Source organism: Hippocampus guttulatus, chromosome 6 (assembly GCF_054856545.1).
Source record: "Hippocampus guttulatus isolate MCC_2025c chromosome 6, RoL_Hgut_1.0, whole genome shotgun sequence".
NCBI lineage: Eukaryota > Metazoa > Chordata > Actinopteri > Syngnathiformes > Syngnathidae > Hippocampus > Hippocampus guttulatus.
In genome coordinates, this window is record NC_141266.1 from 24,337,738 (window position 1) to 24,355,391 (window position 17,654).

The 17,654-nt window shown below is 48.4% G+C and overlaps 1 protein-coding gene across 4 annotated transcripts; it reads right to left on the minus strand.

Moving 5' to 3' along the window:
* Nucleotides 1–7,226: 7,226 nt before the first annotated feature.
* On the minus strand, nt 7,227–16,594 carry LOC147204337 (uncharacterized). 4 transcript variants are annotated; one of them, XM_086113680.1, is made up of 3 exons: nt 16,164–16,594; nt 15,656–15,782; nt 7,227–13,558 (listed from the first exon to the last, which is right to left on the minus strand). In XM_086113680.1, the coding sequence occupies exon 3, from the start codon at nt 13,088–13,090 to the stop codon at nt 8,441–8,443; it is 4,650 nt and encodes a 1,549-aa protein (XP_085969806.1). In that variant the 5' UTR covers nt 13,091–13,558; nt 15,656–15,782; nt 16,164–16,594; the 3' UTR covers nt 7,227–8,440. The 4 variants fall into 4 exon arrangements, with proteins under 4 accessions (XP_085969806.1, XP_085969805.1, XP_085969809.1 ...); XM_086113679.1 differs by having other exon boundaries at nt 15,641–15,782; XM_086113683.1 differs by having other exon boundaries at nt 7,227–10,797; nt 12,874–15,782; nt 16,164–16,569.
* Nucleotides 16,595–17,654: the final 1,060 nt, after the last annotated feature.

The window sequence follows — 17,654 nt, forward strand, 5'->3', positions numbered from 1 at the left end:
TATCTGATGCTCAGATAGCTCTTAGAGACCAGTTCGTGGAGGGAGTGCGAGACTCCACCTTGAGGCGTGAACTGCGTAGGCTGCTCAGAGAGAGACCGGAAAGTAGTCTATTCGATGTGAGAAAGGAGGCCATGATGTGGGCCCTTGAAGACCAACCACCTCACACTAGTGTTGCAAAGAACAGAAACCTGGTTAGTGACCACGAGGATAGGACTTTAGAGAAGAGAGACACGACCACTGAAGTCCAAACTGACTTTTCCGTGACCCTGCAGGAAGTAGTTAAAATAATTGCCCAACAGGGAAAGGCTATTAGTGAATTGACAAATGCAGTCCGTGGACTCACCATGACCAATAGCAGACCTAAGGTTCAACCCAAGTATACGAGTGACGGCCAACCAATTTGTCTGCGATGTGAAGGTGTTGGACATATTGCTAAGCAATGCCCGGTGACACGCAAACCTTCATATCAACGTCCTACTGTGCCCAGGCCGCCAGTCCAGGGAAACGGGAATCCTCCACTGTTGTGAGCCGGTCAGTGAGGGGTCGGAGTGAAGGTTCAGGTCATTTGTTGACGAGAGAACATTTTATAGAGAGGGCTGTAGGCAAGTGCCCTGAAGTAGACATACAGATTGGTGGAGTCCCCTTGCGATGCATACTTGACTCTGGAAGCAATGTAAGCACCCTCACAGAAAGTTTTTTCAGAAACTGTCTTAATGGAGGAGATGAAGATATGCACTGTACTGCTAAATGGCTTAAACTAACCGCAGCAAATAACTTGCCTCTACCCTATTTAGGTTATGTTGAGTTGGACGTGCAGGCAATGGGAGTCAAGATCCCTGAGTGTGGATTCCTAGTTATCCAAGATAGCACAGATGAGGCTGGCAAACCTTTTCAGGGAATTATTGGAATGAACATTACCAAGCGATGTCAACAATTGGCATTGGCACGGTTCGACACCACTTTGGGTGGTGGATTCGATTTTGCCTGGAAAGAGGCCTTTCAGCGCGTGCAAGAAACAGAGTTGGTAGAGAAGGTTTCAGCTGCTCGTGTCATAGGAACAAGCAAAGTTAGAGTACCGTCTTTTTCCGTCGCAACAGTCTACGCAAGGGGCCTAAAGAGGTCACCCAATGATGCTGTAAGCATGCTGCTTGAACCTGGAAATAGCCAATTACCAGGAGGATTGATTGTGGTACCAACAGTAGTCCCTTCCCACAGCAATGTTTTCCCAGTCCAAGTCGTCAACTTGTCTCCAGAGGACACCTGGTTAGCTCCAAGAACACGGCTAGGTATTCTAAGTCAGTGTCAGTGTAGGGAAGGCAATCCCTTAGAAGTGAATTTTTGACAGATTTCGGCCAACCACGAGGAAGTCACAATTAGTCGGAAAAGTGTTCAACAGTCAAACTGTGACGTACAGGGCTTACTAGACCGGTTGGACATAGGTGGTACAACGACCCAACAGGCAGAGTTTAGGGGGCTCCTGACTAAGTATGCGGATGTGTTTGCTCTACAAGACGAGGACTTGGGATTTACTGATAGGGTTAAACACGAAATCCCCGTGGTTGATGAAATCCCAGTCAACCAAGCATACCGTCGCATCCCACCTAATCAGTATCAGGAAGTCAAAGAACATATATCAGAGTTGTTGAGGAAAGGTGTGATTCAAGAGAGTTCAAGTTCCTATGCTTCACCAGTCGTCTTGGTCCGAAAGTCAGATGGCAGTTTGAGACTTTGCGTTGATTATAGGAGGCTCAACTCGAAAACGAGGCGGGATGCTTTTCCACTCCCCCGTATCGATGAAAGCCTGGATGCTCTAAGTGGCGCCAAGTTCTTTTCCACACTTGATCTCGCCAGTGGGTACCATCAGGTGGCAGTACATGAGAAGGATAAACACAAAACGGCATTTACCACACCTTTTGGTCTTTATGAGTACCGTAGAATGCCTTTTGGGTTGTGTAATGCGCCCGCCACTTTTCAGCGACTGATGCAGACTACAATGAGTGACTTGGCGTTTCAGATCGTACTGGTCTATTTGGATGACCTACTGGTCTTCTCACCAACCTTCCGTGACCACCTAGTGAGGCTAGAGACAGTTCTGAAGCGATTGAGGGACACAGGCCTTAAAGTAAAGATTGAGAAATGTCACTTCCTAAAAACGGAAGTGAAGTTTCTGGGTCACCAGGTGTCTGCGGAAGGCATAAAAACAGACCTGGATAAAATAAGTGCAGTGAAACAGTGGCCTATCCCTACTACAGTAAAGGAACTCGGGTCTTTCTTAGGCTTTTGTAGCTATTATAGGAGATTTGTGGAAGGGTTCTCTAAGATCGCCGGACCGCTTCATGACGTTGTTAGCACCTGTGTAGCAGAAAATAGTCGGGCCAGGGCTAGCCAGTTGTTTAGGTCCGCTTGGACACCTCAGTGTCAACAGGCTTTTGAAGCATTAAAAAAACGGCTCACAAATGCACCCACACTAGGTTATGCTGACTTTACTTCACCTTTCATACTCGAGACAGATGCCAGCAATTTAGGTTTGGGTGCAGTCCTTTATCAAAAACAAGCGGGTCAGAAGAAGGCGATAGCTTTTGCAAGTCGTAGACTTAGGGGTGCTGAGAAGAATGATCAGAACTATAGCAGCATGAAGCTTGAACTCCTAGCACTGAAGTGGGCAGTGACTGAAAAGTTTAGGAGTTATCTGCTCGGGTCCAAGTTTACAGTCCTCACCGATAATAACCCTCTGTGTCACCTTCAGACTGCTGACTTAGGAGCAACTCAACAGCGCTGGGTGGCTCAGTTAGCAATATTTGATTTTGATGTAAAGTATCGTCCTGGCAGATGTAATACTGTAGCCGATGGCCTTTCTCGTCGACCGGTGAATGATGAGCCAGAACCGACCAGTGACGATGCAGAGTTTGATGGTAGTGTAGCAATTTGTAGCTCACTGAGGACAGGGATGGTTTTAGAACCAGAGTTAGTTTTGGCAGGAGTTGAGACCCATATGATCAGGCAGCTGCAAGCGTCAGAGGCCAATGAGACAGTAAATGATGAAACTGTTCAAGATAATACCCCCACACTGCCGGGATATTCCAAGGAAGTACTTCAAGGATTTCAGGCTGCCGACCCGACTCTCAAAGTGGTGCGTGACTTTTGGAGCCATCAGAGAAAACCATCTTATCAAGAAAGAAGGGGCCTTTCAAAGCCAGTGCGCGCTCTGCTAAAACAGTGGCCCCGTCTCAGAGAGAGAGATGGACTCTTGTACCGAGTGATTAACGATGTTCACCTGGGAGAATGCTACCAGTTGTTACTACCTGCCTGTCTCAAAGATAAAGTTCTCAGAAGTGTCCATGACCAGATGGGACATCAGGGTATAGAGCGAACATTAGGTCTGCTGCGGCAAAGGTGTTTCTGGGGAGGCATGCATGAAGAAGTTGAGCAGTGGATAAAGAAGTGCCAGAGATGTGTTTTGACCAAAATGCCACAACCAAAGATTCGGGCCCCTCGAACTCCATTTTTGGCGACTCGGCCACTTGAGGTCGTTGCTGTGGATTTCACGACACTGGAACGTGCAACAGATGGGCGGGAAAGTGTTCTCGTGATAACGGATGTATTCACGAAGTTCAGTCAGGCAATTGCTGTTCGAGATCAAAAGGCAGATACTACTGCAAAAATCATCCTGAGAGAGCGGTTTCTCAAGTATGGTGTGCCAGAACGCCTGCACTCAGACCAAGGCCGGAATTTTGAAAGTGCTGTCGTGGCCGAGTTGTGCGAGCTCTATGGAGTTAAGAAGACCCGAACCACACCCTATCACCCCCAAGGCAACCCACAGTGTGAAAGGTTCAACCGAACCCTACATGATCTTCTGCGTACACTTCCCCCTGAAAAGAAGCGCCGTTGGCCGGAACACCTGTCCGAGTTGGTCTATGCATACAATGTGACTCCACACTCAACAACGGGACATTCACCCCATTACTTGTTGTTTGGCGTCCATCCTCACCTTCCAGTGGATGCCTTACTGGGCCAAGAGCAACAAGTCAAAGATGATACAGTCGACTGGCTGGCCGTACACCAGGAACGACTCAGAGATGCACATGAAAGAGAGATGACTGAGAGCAAAGCGGCTGAGAGAATGGCCCAGCAACAGGAGAAAGTCTACTGTCCACCTGTTGATGTGGGTGAACTCGTGTACCTACGTTTCAGGCCTCTCGGAAGAAATAAGATACAGGATGCATGGGCCTCGACCATGTACAAGGTTGTGGAGGTACAAGGAACCACCTACACAGTAGAGACCCTAGATGGAGGACTGACAAAGAGGGTGCATAGGTCCAACCTCCGTCCATGTGTGGGACCAGCGCCGGAACAGAGAAGTCCTCGCCAAGCACCTGAAAAACAACCTATCCCAGCTCCACCATCAGAAGACGAGGCGAATGATATCGAGTTTGTATTAGTTGAAGAATTCAATGAACCACTTGCGGAAGAGGAAGTTTCCCAAGAGCCAGATGATAATGATAATGTTTCTGACACTGGTTCTGAGGAGGAGGAAAATTTGGAAACAGACTCGCGACAAAACCTTGAGGCCACATCAGATATTAGCATGGCTGAGGAGAGCCCAAGACCTGGGCCTGCACCGAGGGGAGAAAGAAAAGTGACTGTTAGTGTAGGTGTACCCAGTTCTGCCCTACGCAAGAGTAAGAGGAACACTGCAGGGAAACACAAGAATCCGTTCCATCTCCCCGTGTCAACATGCAATGCCATTTCGTTGAGTCCGGACGTATTCTCTCAGATTTTAGCAGGGGTAGTCCGCTACACTTCGACCTTCACCAGACAGGTGATCGAGTGATAAGTCACAGAGGACGTTGACTTGTAGCAGGGGAGAATGTAACCAGGTGAACCTTACTTAGACGCTTGTAGTGAAGGCTTCCTTGTTTAACAAATGTAGCACTGTCACTTTAAGAGCCACACTAGATCAAAACACGCGGGAACATATGCAGCATGTGAGAATCAGACCAGTAAGGGTGACATGCACGTGAAGGAGGGTAGTCGCTGAACTGTGCCCACTGCTTGTCCCAACTCGATACACCCATGATCGTCGTCGTAACCCTGGCGATATTCAGAGCACAATATCTGGAGTGGTTTGGTTTGGAGATTGAAATCTACCACTAGTGAGTCGTGTGAACAGCTGTACAGCAGGGGAGATCATTTGTGTTTGTCCACGTGCTTTGTACACACCCAACACACCGGAACATATCGACAAGCCACTGCTGTTGTCTATTGTGGCGTAATTGTCTTGAATCTGTTAAATGATTTTCTTTGATCTCTTAGATCCCTTTTCGAACTCTTTTAAAATTCAGTTTACATCTCAGACTTTCATCTTAAAGCTGTACAATTTCTCATTGTTCAGTCGGGAATAAAGCCCACATAAAAATTATTTGGTGTCCAGTCTAGTCCTTCCAGAGACTCGGCTACAGATACATTTTTGTATCTTACTCTATACTAACGAAATAAAATAACAAGAAGAAATGTAAAATAAAATTAGTTTACTCACCAATTTAGTGCCTGTTCACTGAGCTGCAGATCTACGCGAGTGTCCCCAAACGTTTTGAAACGCACCGTAGATTGTAAGTGCCCAGCCTGTCCTCTGATGTTTCCTTGCTGCCTTGGTAAAACAACTTCAATTGGTAAATCCAGTGGAAGGTCCGTCTTGAAAATTGTGTGGAAAGTAGTCTTGCAACCAGATCAACGTCTTCTCCTTCGGCCATTTTGGGTCAAAATGCAGCAGCAGCTCCCTCTAGCAGGCGCCCATCCAATCACCGAACGCGCACGTCCAATGTCGACGTAAGGCATTCGAGCTGGCCCCGGTGCGCAAACTCGTGGTCTGATTGGCTATTGCAACCTGACTGTGCCCGTTCATTTACAGCGCACAGGGGCCTGCTCTGTTTAATCTGAAGGCCCCGAGCAAGTTTAGTTTACCTGGCAACACAGGCTATCTGAAATATGATTGGTTAAAAACTCTACCATAATAAATAAGTTATTTAGCGAGTGGCTTTCAATGTTATTTTAAATAACTCGATTAAGTGGAAATAATATGACGTAAAGAATACAGAGAATCATTTTGTTGACATATTTATGAAAATAAAATAACAAATTAAATGTATGTTATTCTCAGAAAAGTAAATTTAATAAACTGAGAATGTTTAGGCCAGCAGAGAAGGCCTTGCTGGCCCTGACGGAACGCACTGGCCGCGGCACAGTTTTCCGGTTTAGACTTCACATCGTTACAACTTTTAGGCTGCTGTACATTTTGAGCTTTCGCCAAATTAGTGAAGTCCACCAGGGCTATCAGTCTGAGTTTTGTTTGGAATGTAGGTCAACTGGTCGCAGTTCAAGAGAGATGCGAATGCATACATTCTTTCCCTGTTCCATTTCATGGGGGAAAGCACGGGCAGAATTCGCAGCCACGCAGCATTGTGCCTTGTCACAGTGCGAGTCCACGTGACTTGGATGGCCAAGCCACGCTGGAGCAAGAGAACCGCGGTCCGGTGTCATTTACTGACACCTAGTGGACTTACAATGACAGTGGCTGGCTTTTGAGTTCTTTCTTTCACGGGTTCTGTCGTCGACAGGAGTGCGTCGCCGTTATCAACTAACGGAACCTTTGGTCAAATACAAACACATCGCAGCGAATGTTTATAAACAACCGGTAGAGAAAGGCAACAGTGGTCAGGATTTGCAATCCTGTTGCCGTGATTTGAGGGATAGCGTCGCTTCGAATCCTTGACTCCGACTTCAGAAACTATTAGTCAAACCTCGGTTTTCGAACGTCTCTGTTCTCGACCAAATCGGTTTCCGAGCATAAATTTCGATTTTTTTTATGCCTCGGTTATGCCAGAAAATCGGTTCTCGACCAATCTGGGCGCACTTGAATGCGCCACTTGACTCCTCTCGCCTTCCTTACACGAGGAAGTGAGTTTGATTGAGCAGTGTTCAATAAAGATTACTTCTTTTTTTTTTAAGTGTGGGATTTCAGTTTTCGAACAGCCTACTCGAACGGATTATGGTCGAAAACCGAGGTATGACTATATTTGTATTTTTACGATTATTATTGATGGGTTTGTAGGAGAAAATCATAACGGCGAAATTATACATTTCAAGAATTTTGAAGCCCAAATGTCCTCCAATTCCGCAATGACCCCCACGTTGCTTTCCGTTTGGCTTGGATCAAGAAAGGCAAACCATTTATTACACTCAAGGTTTATTCATTTCAAATATAATCAACTACTGGCTTTTCAGTAAATAAAGTGATAGAAATCTACTAAAACTATAGATTTTTTCTTTAGAAGAAAAAAACAAGGCATGAAACAGACATGGAAATTTCATGTGAGGAAATTAACATTTTTAGAAGAAAATAAAAAGCACGACAGTCAGATGATGATTGCGACTCAGCACACACTAAAAGGTTGCGGGTCAGCCTAAGATTGGTATGAATACGGTTACATACATAAATATGCGGAAGAGTACATTTGCTCTTCGAGAATAGGTCCTTGTCTTAAACACAAAGTGAAGCACTGTAGAAATAGTCACTGCTAAAAAGAGCATACAAATAACATGAGACAAACGTGTTATAGTTCACTTGTTTACTGTACCTTGCATTCTATCCCTTGGTATAAAAGCTAAGGAAAAAAGGAAAAATGGAAATCAAGGAAGCCAACGTAAAAAGCAAGGCTTTTTGTAAGTTTCTTCACTTTGGCAGGGGGGGGGGGGGGGTGAGTGAGTGAGAGAGAGAGAGAGAGAGAGAGAGAGAGAGAGAGAGAGAGAGAGAGAGAGAGAGAGAGAGAGAGAGAGACCCTTGATACTAATTACCACCAACATGTTTTATCTATATGTGATTATAATCACTAGGGTGTATATCAAATTTACACTACAAACTTCCGGGATATACTTGAATAAGCCATCACATATCATCTCAGCAAAAAACTTGACCGGAGAACAAACATGCACTGACAGACTATCAACAAATGTCTTCATCCCAAAGTCCCTATTCCTAATAAAAAAAGCACTTTACATGTTAAAATATAAAATAAAAATCCTCAGAGGTGCTACATGAACCATACAAAGTACACAGCAGAGACACAGTTTATCGTACAGCAAAAAAAAAAAAGCTGTGCGGGTTAGAATAGGAGGAGCGATACGTGTGCAGGGAAGGTTATCTAAACTTGCCTAGCGACTGCACAGTGTCTGCCGAGCGTAGTGTCAATGCACTTAAGGGGTTAGTGATCCTATGGAAACAGTCACATTTTTTGAAAGACATTCCAAAAGAATCTGGAAGCATTTCAAGGTGATTTCATTGGATGCTTTTACAGTAGTTGTTACCACACTCAGTCCTCAACTCAGCAGAGTGTCAAACCTAGTCCCTTTTTTGTCATCGGGGGCGGCGCGGGCACCAGGACGCTCAGTATCTGTACGATCCCAGCGGGTGGTACGGCGTGTCACCCTGAGCACCATCTCGGTGCTGTCTTTCTCTCGGTCTCTTTAAGAGCGTCGGCGGCTTCTTGGCCTCGCCTTGCCGCGCTCCCTTGGCCACGCGGCTGCAGGAGCCCTCATGCCTTCGGAGGAGGACGGCGTTCCAGAAGCGAGCCGAGCAGCACTGGCAGGAGAAGGTCCCTCTGGCGCGATGAGAAGCCCGATGGACGAAAGCTGCCAGGGGTCTTCGAGACTGCTTCCCACATACGCCGCACCGAAGTCGCTCTCGAGTGCTTCGGGCTTTTTGCGGGTGTCTAATTGCCATGTGGACGAGCAGCCCCGCTTTGCGGGAAAACACCGAACCGGGGCATATAGGACAGCCAAAACGCTTCACGGGAACTTTTAAGGACGACAGGACCTGAACCTTGACGCCCCCGGTGTGGACAAGTTTATACCCGCCGCCGCCGCCGCCAGATCCTTCTCCCCGCCTAATTGTCAAGCGAAGAGAGCCTTGTTTTTTGTTCGGCTGCCCCCTGACCGTGCAACTTATCTTTCTCTTCTTGGGGCCGCCGTCGAATCGGACTAAGTCGTACCGAGTCGTTCCCTGCCGCTCTCTCCTATCGGACTTTTTTTTTTTCTTCTTGTGTCGTCTGATCTCATCGTGCGGCAACGGGTTGCTGCAGTCGAAGTGTTGTTGGGGCTGGACGCCCAACTGATGATGAGGAGGATGAAGGTGGGGGTGATGATGATGATGATGTAGATGGTGATGTTCGGCGGAGGGCAGTTCCGTGAGGGGCTGGAACGGGGCCGTGGTGTGTAGAGTGCGGCTGCGGGATCCGGCCGGGTAGATGTGCTCCCCTTTCACCCCGGCGGGGGAGTGCGGGTGGTGGGGCGGCATGACAGTGGAATTGGGGGGCAGGGGCTGCGAGTAGGACTGGGCGCCGGAGGACGACGACTGGGCCGCCGTCGCGTCATAAAACAGAGGCGAATAACCGGCCGGTGGCTGCGGCGCCGCCTGTTGGTGGCCGTGAGTGACAACGTTCAGACTCGGAGGCCCGTGGCCGTCGGCGGCCGGGGCCATCTGCAGCAGGGCATTGGTGGCGGCCTCGCTCTCCGACGTCGACTGGTTCACGTCGCTCCCCCCCCTGTTGTCCGCAGAGCCGCCGCCGCCTTCTTGAGGGTTCGGCGGCTCCCCGCGGGTGATTCCGTGCTGGGACTGCCGGTGTCGGGTAAGGCTGTTGGAGTAAGCGAAGGCCTTACCGCACACCTCGCAGCAGAAATGCTTTTCGCCCCCTCCTTCGTGAACCGTCTGGTGATGAGCGGTCAGGTGGAAGTGGTGGCGGAAGGACTTCCAGCAGATGGCGCAGGTGTAGAGGCGAGCCGGAGGCTGCGAATCGTGAGGCTTGACATCTTGAGGGTAGGGGTAATAGGAGGAGGTGCTTGGTACTTGGTTCTGGCTCCCGTCTTGGGTCACACCGCATTGAGGGTCGGGATTAAAGCTGTTCATGTTCTCCGGAGCCGGCGTTGCGGGCACCTCTTCCATCTCCCCCTTCTGGTGGAGTTTGCTGTGCCGCCTGAGACTCTGGGAGTAACCAAACTCCTTCCCGCAGATGCTGCATTTGTAATTCTTAGCCCCAGAGTGAACCGTTTGGTGCTTGCTAAGGTGGAAAGCCTCCCGAAAATACTTGCCACAAACCGTGCAGTGGTGAGGCTTTTCTCCGGTATGTATGCGGTCGTGCCTGCGAAGAGTCTCGCGGCGTGCGAAACCCTTCCCGCAGACGCTGCAGAGGTGAGTGCGAGGGAGCCCGCCGGTTCCCATCCTCGGCGTGTACTGCCTACGTTTGGGGGGCTGCCCGTCGGCCGATGGGTCCTTCTTGGCTCTGGGTTTGCGGGGACGTTTGGGCTTCGCGGCGGGATTGGGTGGATTGTTGCTCAACGCCTCCTGGTTGCCAGCGCCTCGGAAATTCTTGTCCATGCCGGAGGTTGACGGTGAGCCCAGAGGGCCGAGGCCCAGCCCACCGAGTAGACCTCCTATGATGTCGCCCCTGTCGTCTCTATTTCCAGTTGCCGCAGTGATGGCGGAGATTGCGTTATTGACGGAGCTAGTGACATCATCCTCTGAGTCATCCAAGAGAGAGGAGAGGGGCAGGTGGGGCTGCTGCTGCTGCGGCTGCGGCTGCGGCTGCTGCGGATGATGGTGCTGGTTGTGGCTCTGAGAGTGCGGATGCAGTGTCGGGGCCAGGGGTGCCTTTCTCAGGGCCGGGCCGGCCATCCCGCTTCCGCAGGGGGATGCGCCGGAGTAGCATGGAGACGGATTACCTTGAGAACGGTGGTCTTCATGGTAGCCTGTGTAACGATTCCGAGAGTAGTCAGTGGGGTATTTACCATCGGCTCTGTCCCTGTCATTTGAATTCCCTCCCCTTGCAGACTGAAACAGATCACATCCTACACCTGATTTTTGCTCTCCTTCCCCGACAACGATAACACCCTCCTTCTCCTCAGTTTTCCCATAAACGACCCCCCCATTGCTCGGATAAGTTCCCCCTCCTCCGTGACCTCCTGCGCTCCCTCCCCCTATCCTGTCCTCACCATTGCTTCCTGGCTTGCCGCCTCGTTGTTTGGGTCCCCTACCCGGCTTGCCGCAGGTGCCTGAGGCAGCGTGGTTGAGTAGAGAGGTGCTCTCGCGGAAGGCACGACCACAGGCAGGACATCGGAATGGCTTTTCCTCATGTATCTTCTCATGCCGTGTCAGTGACTCCCTACGATTAAAAGCCCGAGAGCAGGTGGAGCAGCCATACGGGCGGGCCGAGGAGTGTAGGACACCGTGTTGCAGGAGGTGTCCTTTTTTCTTAAAGCCTTTCCCACAATCGGGGCAATGAAATATTTTGTCTGGGCTCGGGCAACAATTGGACAAGGGTCGGGGAGTTTCTTGGGTCGAATGGGGCAGGGTCGGGTCGGACTGACTTTTAATGTGCACGGGATTCGGGCAAGTGGCGGCAGATTTGCTCGTGCCGGCTGCAGTTGGCTCGTGCATACGCATGTGCCTGCGCAGGCTGGAAAGGTGCGGGAAGCTTTTGCCGCACTCTCCGCAGCTATAAATCGACTCGGTATCGGACTCTGTGGGGTTAGCTTGCATGGAGCCCAGGTTATCAGATTTAGAAAGGAGAGATTCGTTAGTAACCAGCACCGAGGCAGCGGAGGAAGAGGGAGCGGAGGAGGAGGAAGAGGAAACTACGGATGAGGATGAAGATGATGAAGCAAGCAGGGATGAGGGGTCTCCGCCCAGATTGGATAAGCCTACCCCACTTCCGATTAAAGCTGGGGGCTGACTATGGCTAAGTGCTCCATTGCTACCACTCGCGCTCGGGTTACCGTGGCTGCCGGGGCCATTGCTAGTGCTTTCTGATTTTCGCTGGGGCAAATAGCCAGCCATCGCTTTCTTCCTCCTACTGCTACTCGTGCTACCGCCACCGCCGCCGGTTCCACCACCCGTGCTTTCCGCTTTACCATCATCCTTAGACAAGGACAGATGAAGCGGCAAGGGAAGCGGCAAACCTCCTTCCTGCTGCATCAGTGAAGCGATCTGATTGGTTGAGAGGACAGGGATGCCTTGAAAGTCAAAGCCGCCCAGCGACGAGGGCTGGGACCCGGGGTGCAGCGGGTGGTGAGGATGAGAGTGAGAGTGAGGATGAGAAAGGGTGTGAGGCGGAAGCTGTTGCTGCTGGGCGGGCTGCGGCGGAACCTGCTGCGATTGCGAAGCGGAGTGGCTATGCGAGTGAGAGGAATGCAGCGCCGGGGGCGGAGCAAGGCTAGGTTCCCCACCGGTCTGACTTAAACCGATCCCTAAATGATTATGGCTACCCTGTTGAACGAGAAACTGCTCTAAACTGGCGTTAGCGGGCACCCCAGAGAGGAAGTACTGATTCGCCGCTAGCATGCAACTAAACTGTTGGTGGAGGCTCCGTGCATCAGACTGGGCCCCAACCAACTGGTGTCCCAAGGAGCTGACTGCACTGCTGCTAGAGGTGGCCACGGAGGTTGAAGGGGAAGGGGAGGACGAGGAGGGGCCAGATGATGCTTGGGGGACAGAGAGGCCGGGATGCAGAGGAGGTGGGGGCGGAGGTGGGGATGTGACTAATCCTCCTAATCCCCCAGCACTCGCACTACTGCTACTTCCTCCGGCAAAGTGCTCAAAGCGGCCTGCGCTCGGGTGCAACTGCTCCTGCGCTAGTGCTGCCTCAGACGGGTGGAAAGAGCGCAGGAACTGTGGGTAGCCTGAAGAATGGCTTGAGCTGCTGCTGCTGCTCATCTTGCTTGACTTTGAACGAGAGCTCTGGGATGAGGAAGGCTGCTGTTGTAAAGGCGGGGGAGGAGGGGCACTCATCTTGGCAAAAATGGAGGCAGAATCAGAAAAGGCGTTACCTCTTGACCCCTGCAGGGGGCCCAAGCCAAGTCCGGACAGAAGAGCTCCAGACGACTCGGCTTGCTGCTGCTGCTGCTGCTGTAGTTGGTGCTGGTGGAGTTGCACTTGCTGCTGATGCTGCAGTTGTCGGTCTAAACCAAGGCCTTTAAACTGGTGGGCCTGGTGCCCACTTAACATCTCTATTATGTCCAAATTGTATTTTCCAAACTGGAACATTTCCCACTCACATGGGGGAGGGGGGGGAGTGCAAAGTCAAACCTCCAGTGCTTAGAGCAGCAACAAGAGTCCCAACACAGAGTAGTGAAGTAAGGAGAGGAACAACAACAACAACAACAAAAAAAAAAAAAAAGCCTAAAGACGCTTCTGTCAAAAGGTTTTATCCAGAGACGCTTGAAAGTCACTTCAAAGTTTCCTATCTGGACTGAACAAAATTGGCCGTCAGTACCCGCGATCATCCACTGCTCACAATTTACTTCCAAAAGCAGTGGAGTAGCTGGGAAGCTCACAAGTATTTCAAAAAAGAAAAAGAAAAAGTGGTCCGCCTAATTTCAAACTTGCCTCGAATAATTTCTACCAAAGCAGCTCAATCGACTTCCTCTTGTTTCCTTTGCGAGTTACTGCTTTGACATTTTCCTTGATCTAAGTGAGAATCCTCATCTGTCTTCAGCCAAGAAGACCCTGACGCTGAAAAAAACACAAAGTTAAAGAAAAATACATGTCACAGAAGGAAGTCATGTCTTCCATCGCTGACGGACATTTAAGTAACACCAAGTTGAAGAAAGCTATTGACTCAGTTCAATTTTCTTATGCCGCCGCTTGCAAACTGTAACGGATGGTCACATTTGCTGTCTTCCCGTCTCATCCAGTAGCCAGCGGTGCTTCTTTTTTCAACGGCATATTTAGATTCCAAACACCAAAGAAACCAATTGTCTTTTTCCGACCCGATTTTGAACAATTTGAGCAAGTGCGGCAGATTTAGGTCAACCAAGTGTCAACATGGCAATTCATACTTCGAAAAGGTTTAATACAAAACACATCATGTGGGGTAAAAAAACAAAAAAAAAACCACAGCGTAATATATTGCAATATGTTCTTTAGCCACTTCGGATAAGTCATCATAATGAGCATTTGACGTTTTACAACTTACCCTGAAGTGGTTCTGCTGGGTAGGAGGAGCACATTGACGCTAAATAAATGTTCAAATGTCTCCCTTTTACTCGTTAGAGATTCATTCATTCATTTTCCAAAGTGCTTAATCCTCACGAGGGTCGCGGGGGTGGGGTGGGGTGCGGGGGGGGGGGGGGGGGGTGCTGGAGCCTATCCCAGCTGTCTTCGGGCAGTAGCGGGGGACACCCTGAACTGGTTGCCAGCCAATCACAGGGCACACAGAAACGAACAACCATTCGCGCCCACACTCACACCTAGGGACAAATTTGGAGTGTTCAATCAGCCTGCCATGCATGTTTTTGGAATGTGGGAGGAAATCGGAGGACCCGGAGAAAACCCACGCAAGCACGGGGACAACGTGCAAACTCCACAAAGGAAGGCTGGAACTGAGATCGAACCTACAACCTCTGCACTGTGAGGTCGACACGTGTACCACTCGTCCACCGGATCGCCACTAGTGAGAGATGATTACCCCCCCCCCATAAATAAATAATCACAAGTAAAATAAAATACCGAGAACATACACCAAACATTTACATGATGACAACTTGTGCAGTCTAGCGAGATCTGATACAAGCACTGTATGCCTTGACAAGGCTTCATTTTGATTGAGAGTGCCAGATGTGTTAATGTGACAAGTAAAGACTGCATTCTTCATATCATTCCACCATGACCGAGTCAATCAAAATTGCACTTGATCATCTTTGTGAAGGCGCGATTGTTAATAAATCTTGGCTCGACGCCATTAAGATCAGAGATTACCAACCAGGGTGTCGAGGCGCCCTTGTATACTGTGGGAAAATTACCCAACCCCACTTCATTTATCCCCAAATTTCATCACAAAGATGTCTTTCTTCATTGTGCGTGTGGGGGAGTTACATTAATACTAATGTTTCACCACTTTTATAGTTTTATTACTGTAGAGGGATTGTGTGCACAGATAAAGATGACTTCTGTTTGTCTTGTACTTTCCCCCTTTCATAAATTTGCTCCTGTAATTTGGGACTTTCTCCATCGTGAGACAAATAAAGGTTTTCTTATCTTATACAATTATGAACATTTGATGAGAGTGAGAGCACCACTACTCCACTCACTCTGGTTTACCTTTTACTGATGAAACGCTTCTTTAGTGACGCATTGCATCATCGTAAATATCTGTAAATAATTGTAAATCATTTTCATCCAATCCTCATTGCTAGAGTCATTTTTCAAAATGGGGGCAAAATATTAACACGTTGGGTAGAAGTAATAGACCCTAAATATATCTCTTTCATCTTACTGGTGGTTCCCTAAATATTAATGAGTGTATACGTGTAATTATTGCTCTAATGACATTTAAAGTTCCTTCAGGGATGACTATAATCTTAAAACCAATGTAAACAAAGCAATCCAGCGGTTTCCTTCGTTTAATATACAAATGGGGAATTTAACTGGTAATATGATTTGGCAAGTTTTAGATAGTCATGGTCAAATCGAATGCATAGTGGTTTTGATGTATTCCTTTCTGTGTGTTGCATTTGTAAACATGTGGAAAAAAATCTGGCTGTATTCCAATGTCTCACTTTGTACGTCGTGTTTTGTTTTGTTTTTCGGGCTCACCTCTTCACTTCTTACCGTTTCCTCCAATCGATCCTAAGGAGCTTTTGCACAACGAGCTCCCCCGAGTGATGAGCGAGGGATTTTTTTTTATCGTAGTTTGGGCCGATTCGCATTTTCGGGTAAAGCATCAATCCTGCTGCTGCTGCGGGGAAAAAACGAGGAAAAGAAGCGCACACATTAGCATTGCCCTTGCTGCACAGTGTAAACACTGGAGGCGGGTTCAAACATGCTAACTAACAACGGGCCATTTTGAGGAAGGCGCCTTTATTCAAAGAAATAGGGGGGGGAAAGTGGCGAGAAAAAATATTTAGAAACTCTACAAATCACCCAGGTTTAGATCATTTAAACTAGCCCGATAGAGTGGAGCTGTTCTGTCTTCGTCAAGGGAGGGGGGAAGGCTGCACCATGCTAACGTTAGCCATAGCACAAACATCCATATAAAACATACGCAAACTACACTTGGGATGCTAACAGTAAATTTTGTCGACCTGGATTAGATTATTTGGACATAATATAGACGTACCTGGTCGTGGAGAACGTGAAAGACGGATGCGGCCTGTCACGCCTTCTTCTTCGAGCCGAGCTAGCTATTAGCCACGGGCTAGCAGCTAGCGCTCGTTTCCATTGCTACGTGCTGCGTTCCAGTGCTTAGCCAGAGCCATTTTCAGCAACGCCGAGCCAAAAGGCTAGTGCAAGTCCGGCAACCCTTTTGCCCGCCTGTCTGTCTCCCTCTGCACGGAAATCAATCATAGACCGATAATGCCGTCGTCCTTCCGCATCCAACTCAACCAAAGAAGGGGCTTAGCAACACTATTAGCCGGTGGAAAAGGTTGGAATGGTGGTGGTCGCTAATTATTTGGGGGTTAAAAAAAAGTGAATGACGTGTGCTCCCCAAACATCGGTCCTTTCCGGCCCTCCTAATGTTTCCGGGTAGCAGGCATCAGCAGCGAGGCTGGACGGTGGACTCTTGGCTCTTTTGGCAATACAGTGTACTAAGGACGCGCTGCCCCCCCCCCCCCTTTACTGTTACTATTCATTTGTACACAAGATAACTTGCCCACTGCAGTGAAGAAAAAAATCCTCTGATAAGTGGAATAATTTCTCTTTGGATGACCACCCAGACAATGTCATGCTAGTTAAATGTTTTTAAGTGCAGCCAGTGGATAAAAAAAGTTTTAAGACTCATGGTTTTGCGCTACAAACACACACACATTACTCCCTCTCTCTCTCTCTCTCTCTATATATATATATATACACACACACACACACACACATATACACGTATAAACACACACACACACACACACTGTCGAGACAAAGATTAATCATATATACAGTGTATATATATTTTTTGAAGGGAAGTCAAAAACAATTAGACTGATGAACATCAAATTTTAATCAGAAGTGGCTTTATGTGTCCATAAATGTATTTTTGATGCCCATTGTTTAGACTTGTGGAGGCGCATAGAACATATTATTGGGAAAAATATTTTTTTTGCTTGGATCCCCCGATAAGTTTGACCTATAAAATCTTGTGCAATCCGAATTTCACAATGCGTTGTAATTCACACATAGGACGTTTCAGAACAAAATCCACCCAACCCTAAAAATGAACCTAACCCTAAATTCATAAACATTACTAAATATATTACTGTATTGGGCGGCACCGTGGTCAACGGTTTGGCATGTGTAGGTCCAGTTTTCAATTCCGGGTTCTGGCATTCGTGTGTGGAGTTTTCAATTGTACTCCCCGTGCTTGCGCGGGTTTTGTACGGGTACTCCGGTTTCCTCCCACATTCCAAAAACATGCGCGGTAGGTTAACTGAACACTCAAAATTGCGATTGGGTGGTAACCAGTTCAGGTACCTCTGATGAACCCTAAATAAAGTTCAGATGTTCTAGTTGGCTTTTTCCCCCGACATTTTTGTAGTCAGCTTTTACTGCATAAGCGATTGTCCCAAGAGAGCCTTTGGAGTATCAGAGGGATCTCATTTTGCAAAGGTGTCAGTCAGAA

What these genes read in the sequence shown, in the direction of transcription:
- LOC147204337 (XM_086113681.1), bottom strand. Translation starts at nt 13,090, where the DNA reads ATGTTCCAGTTTGGAAAATACAATTTGGACATAATAGAGATGTTAAGT.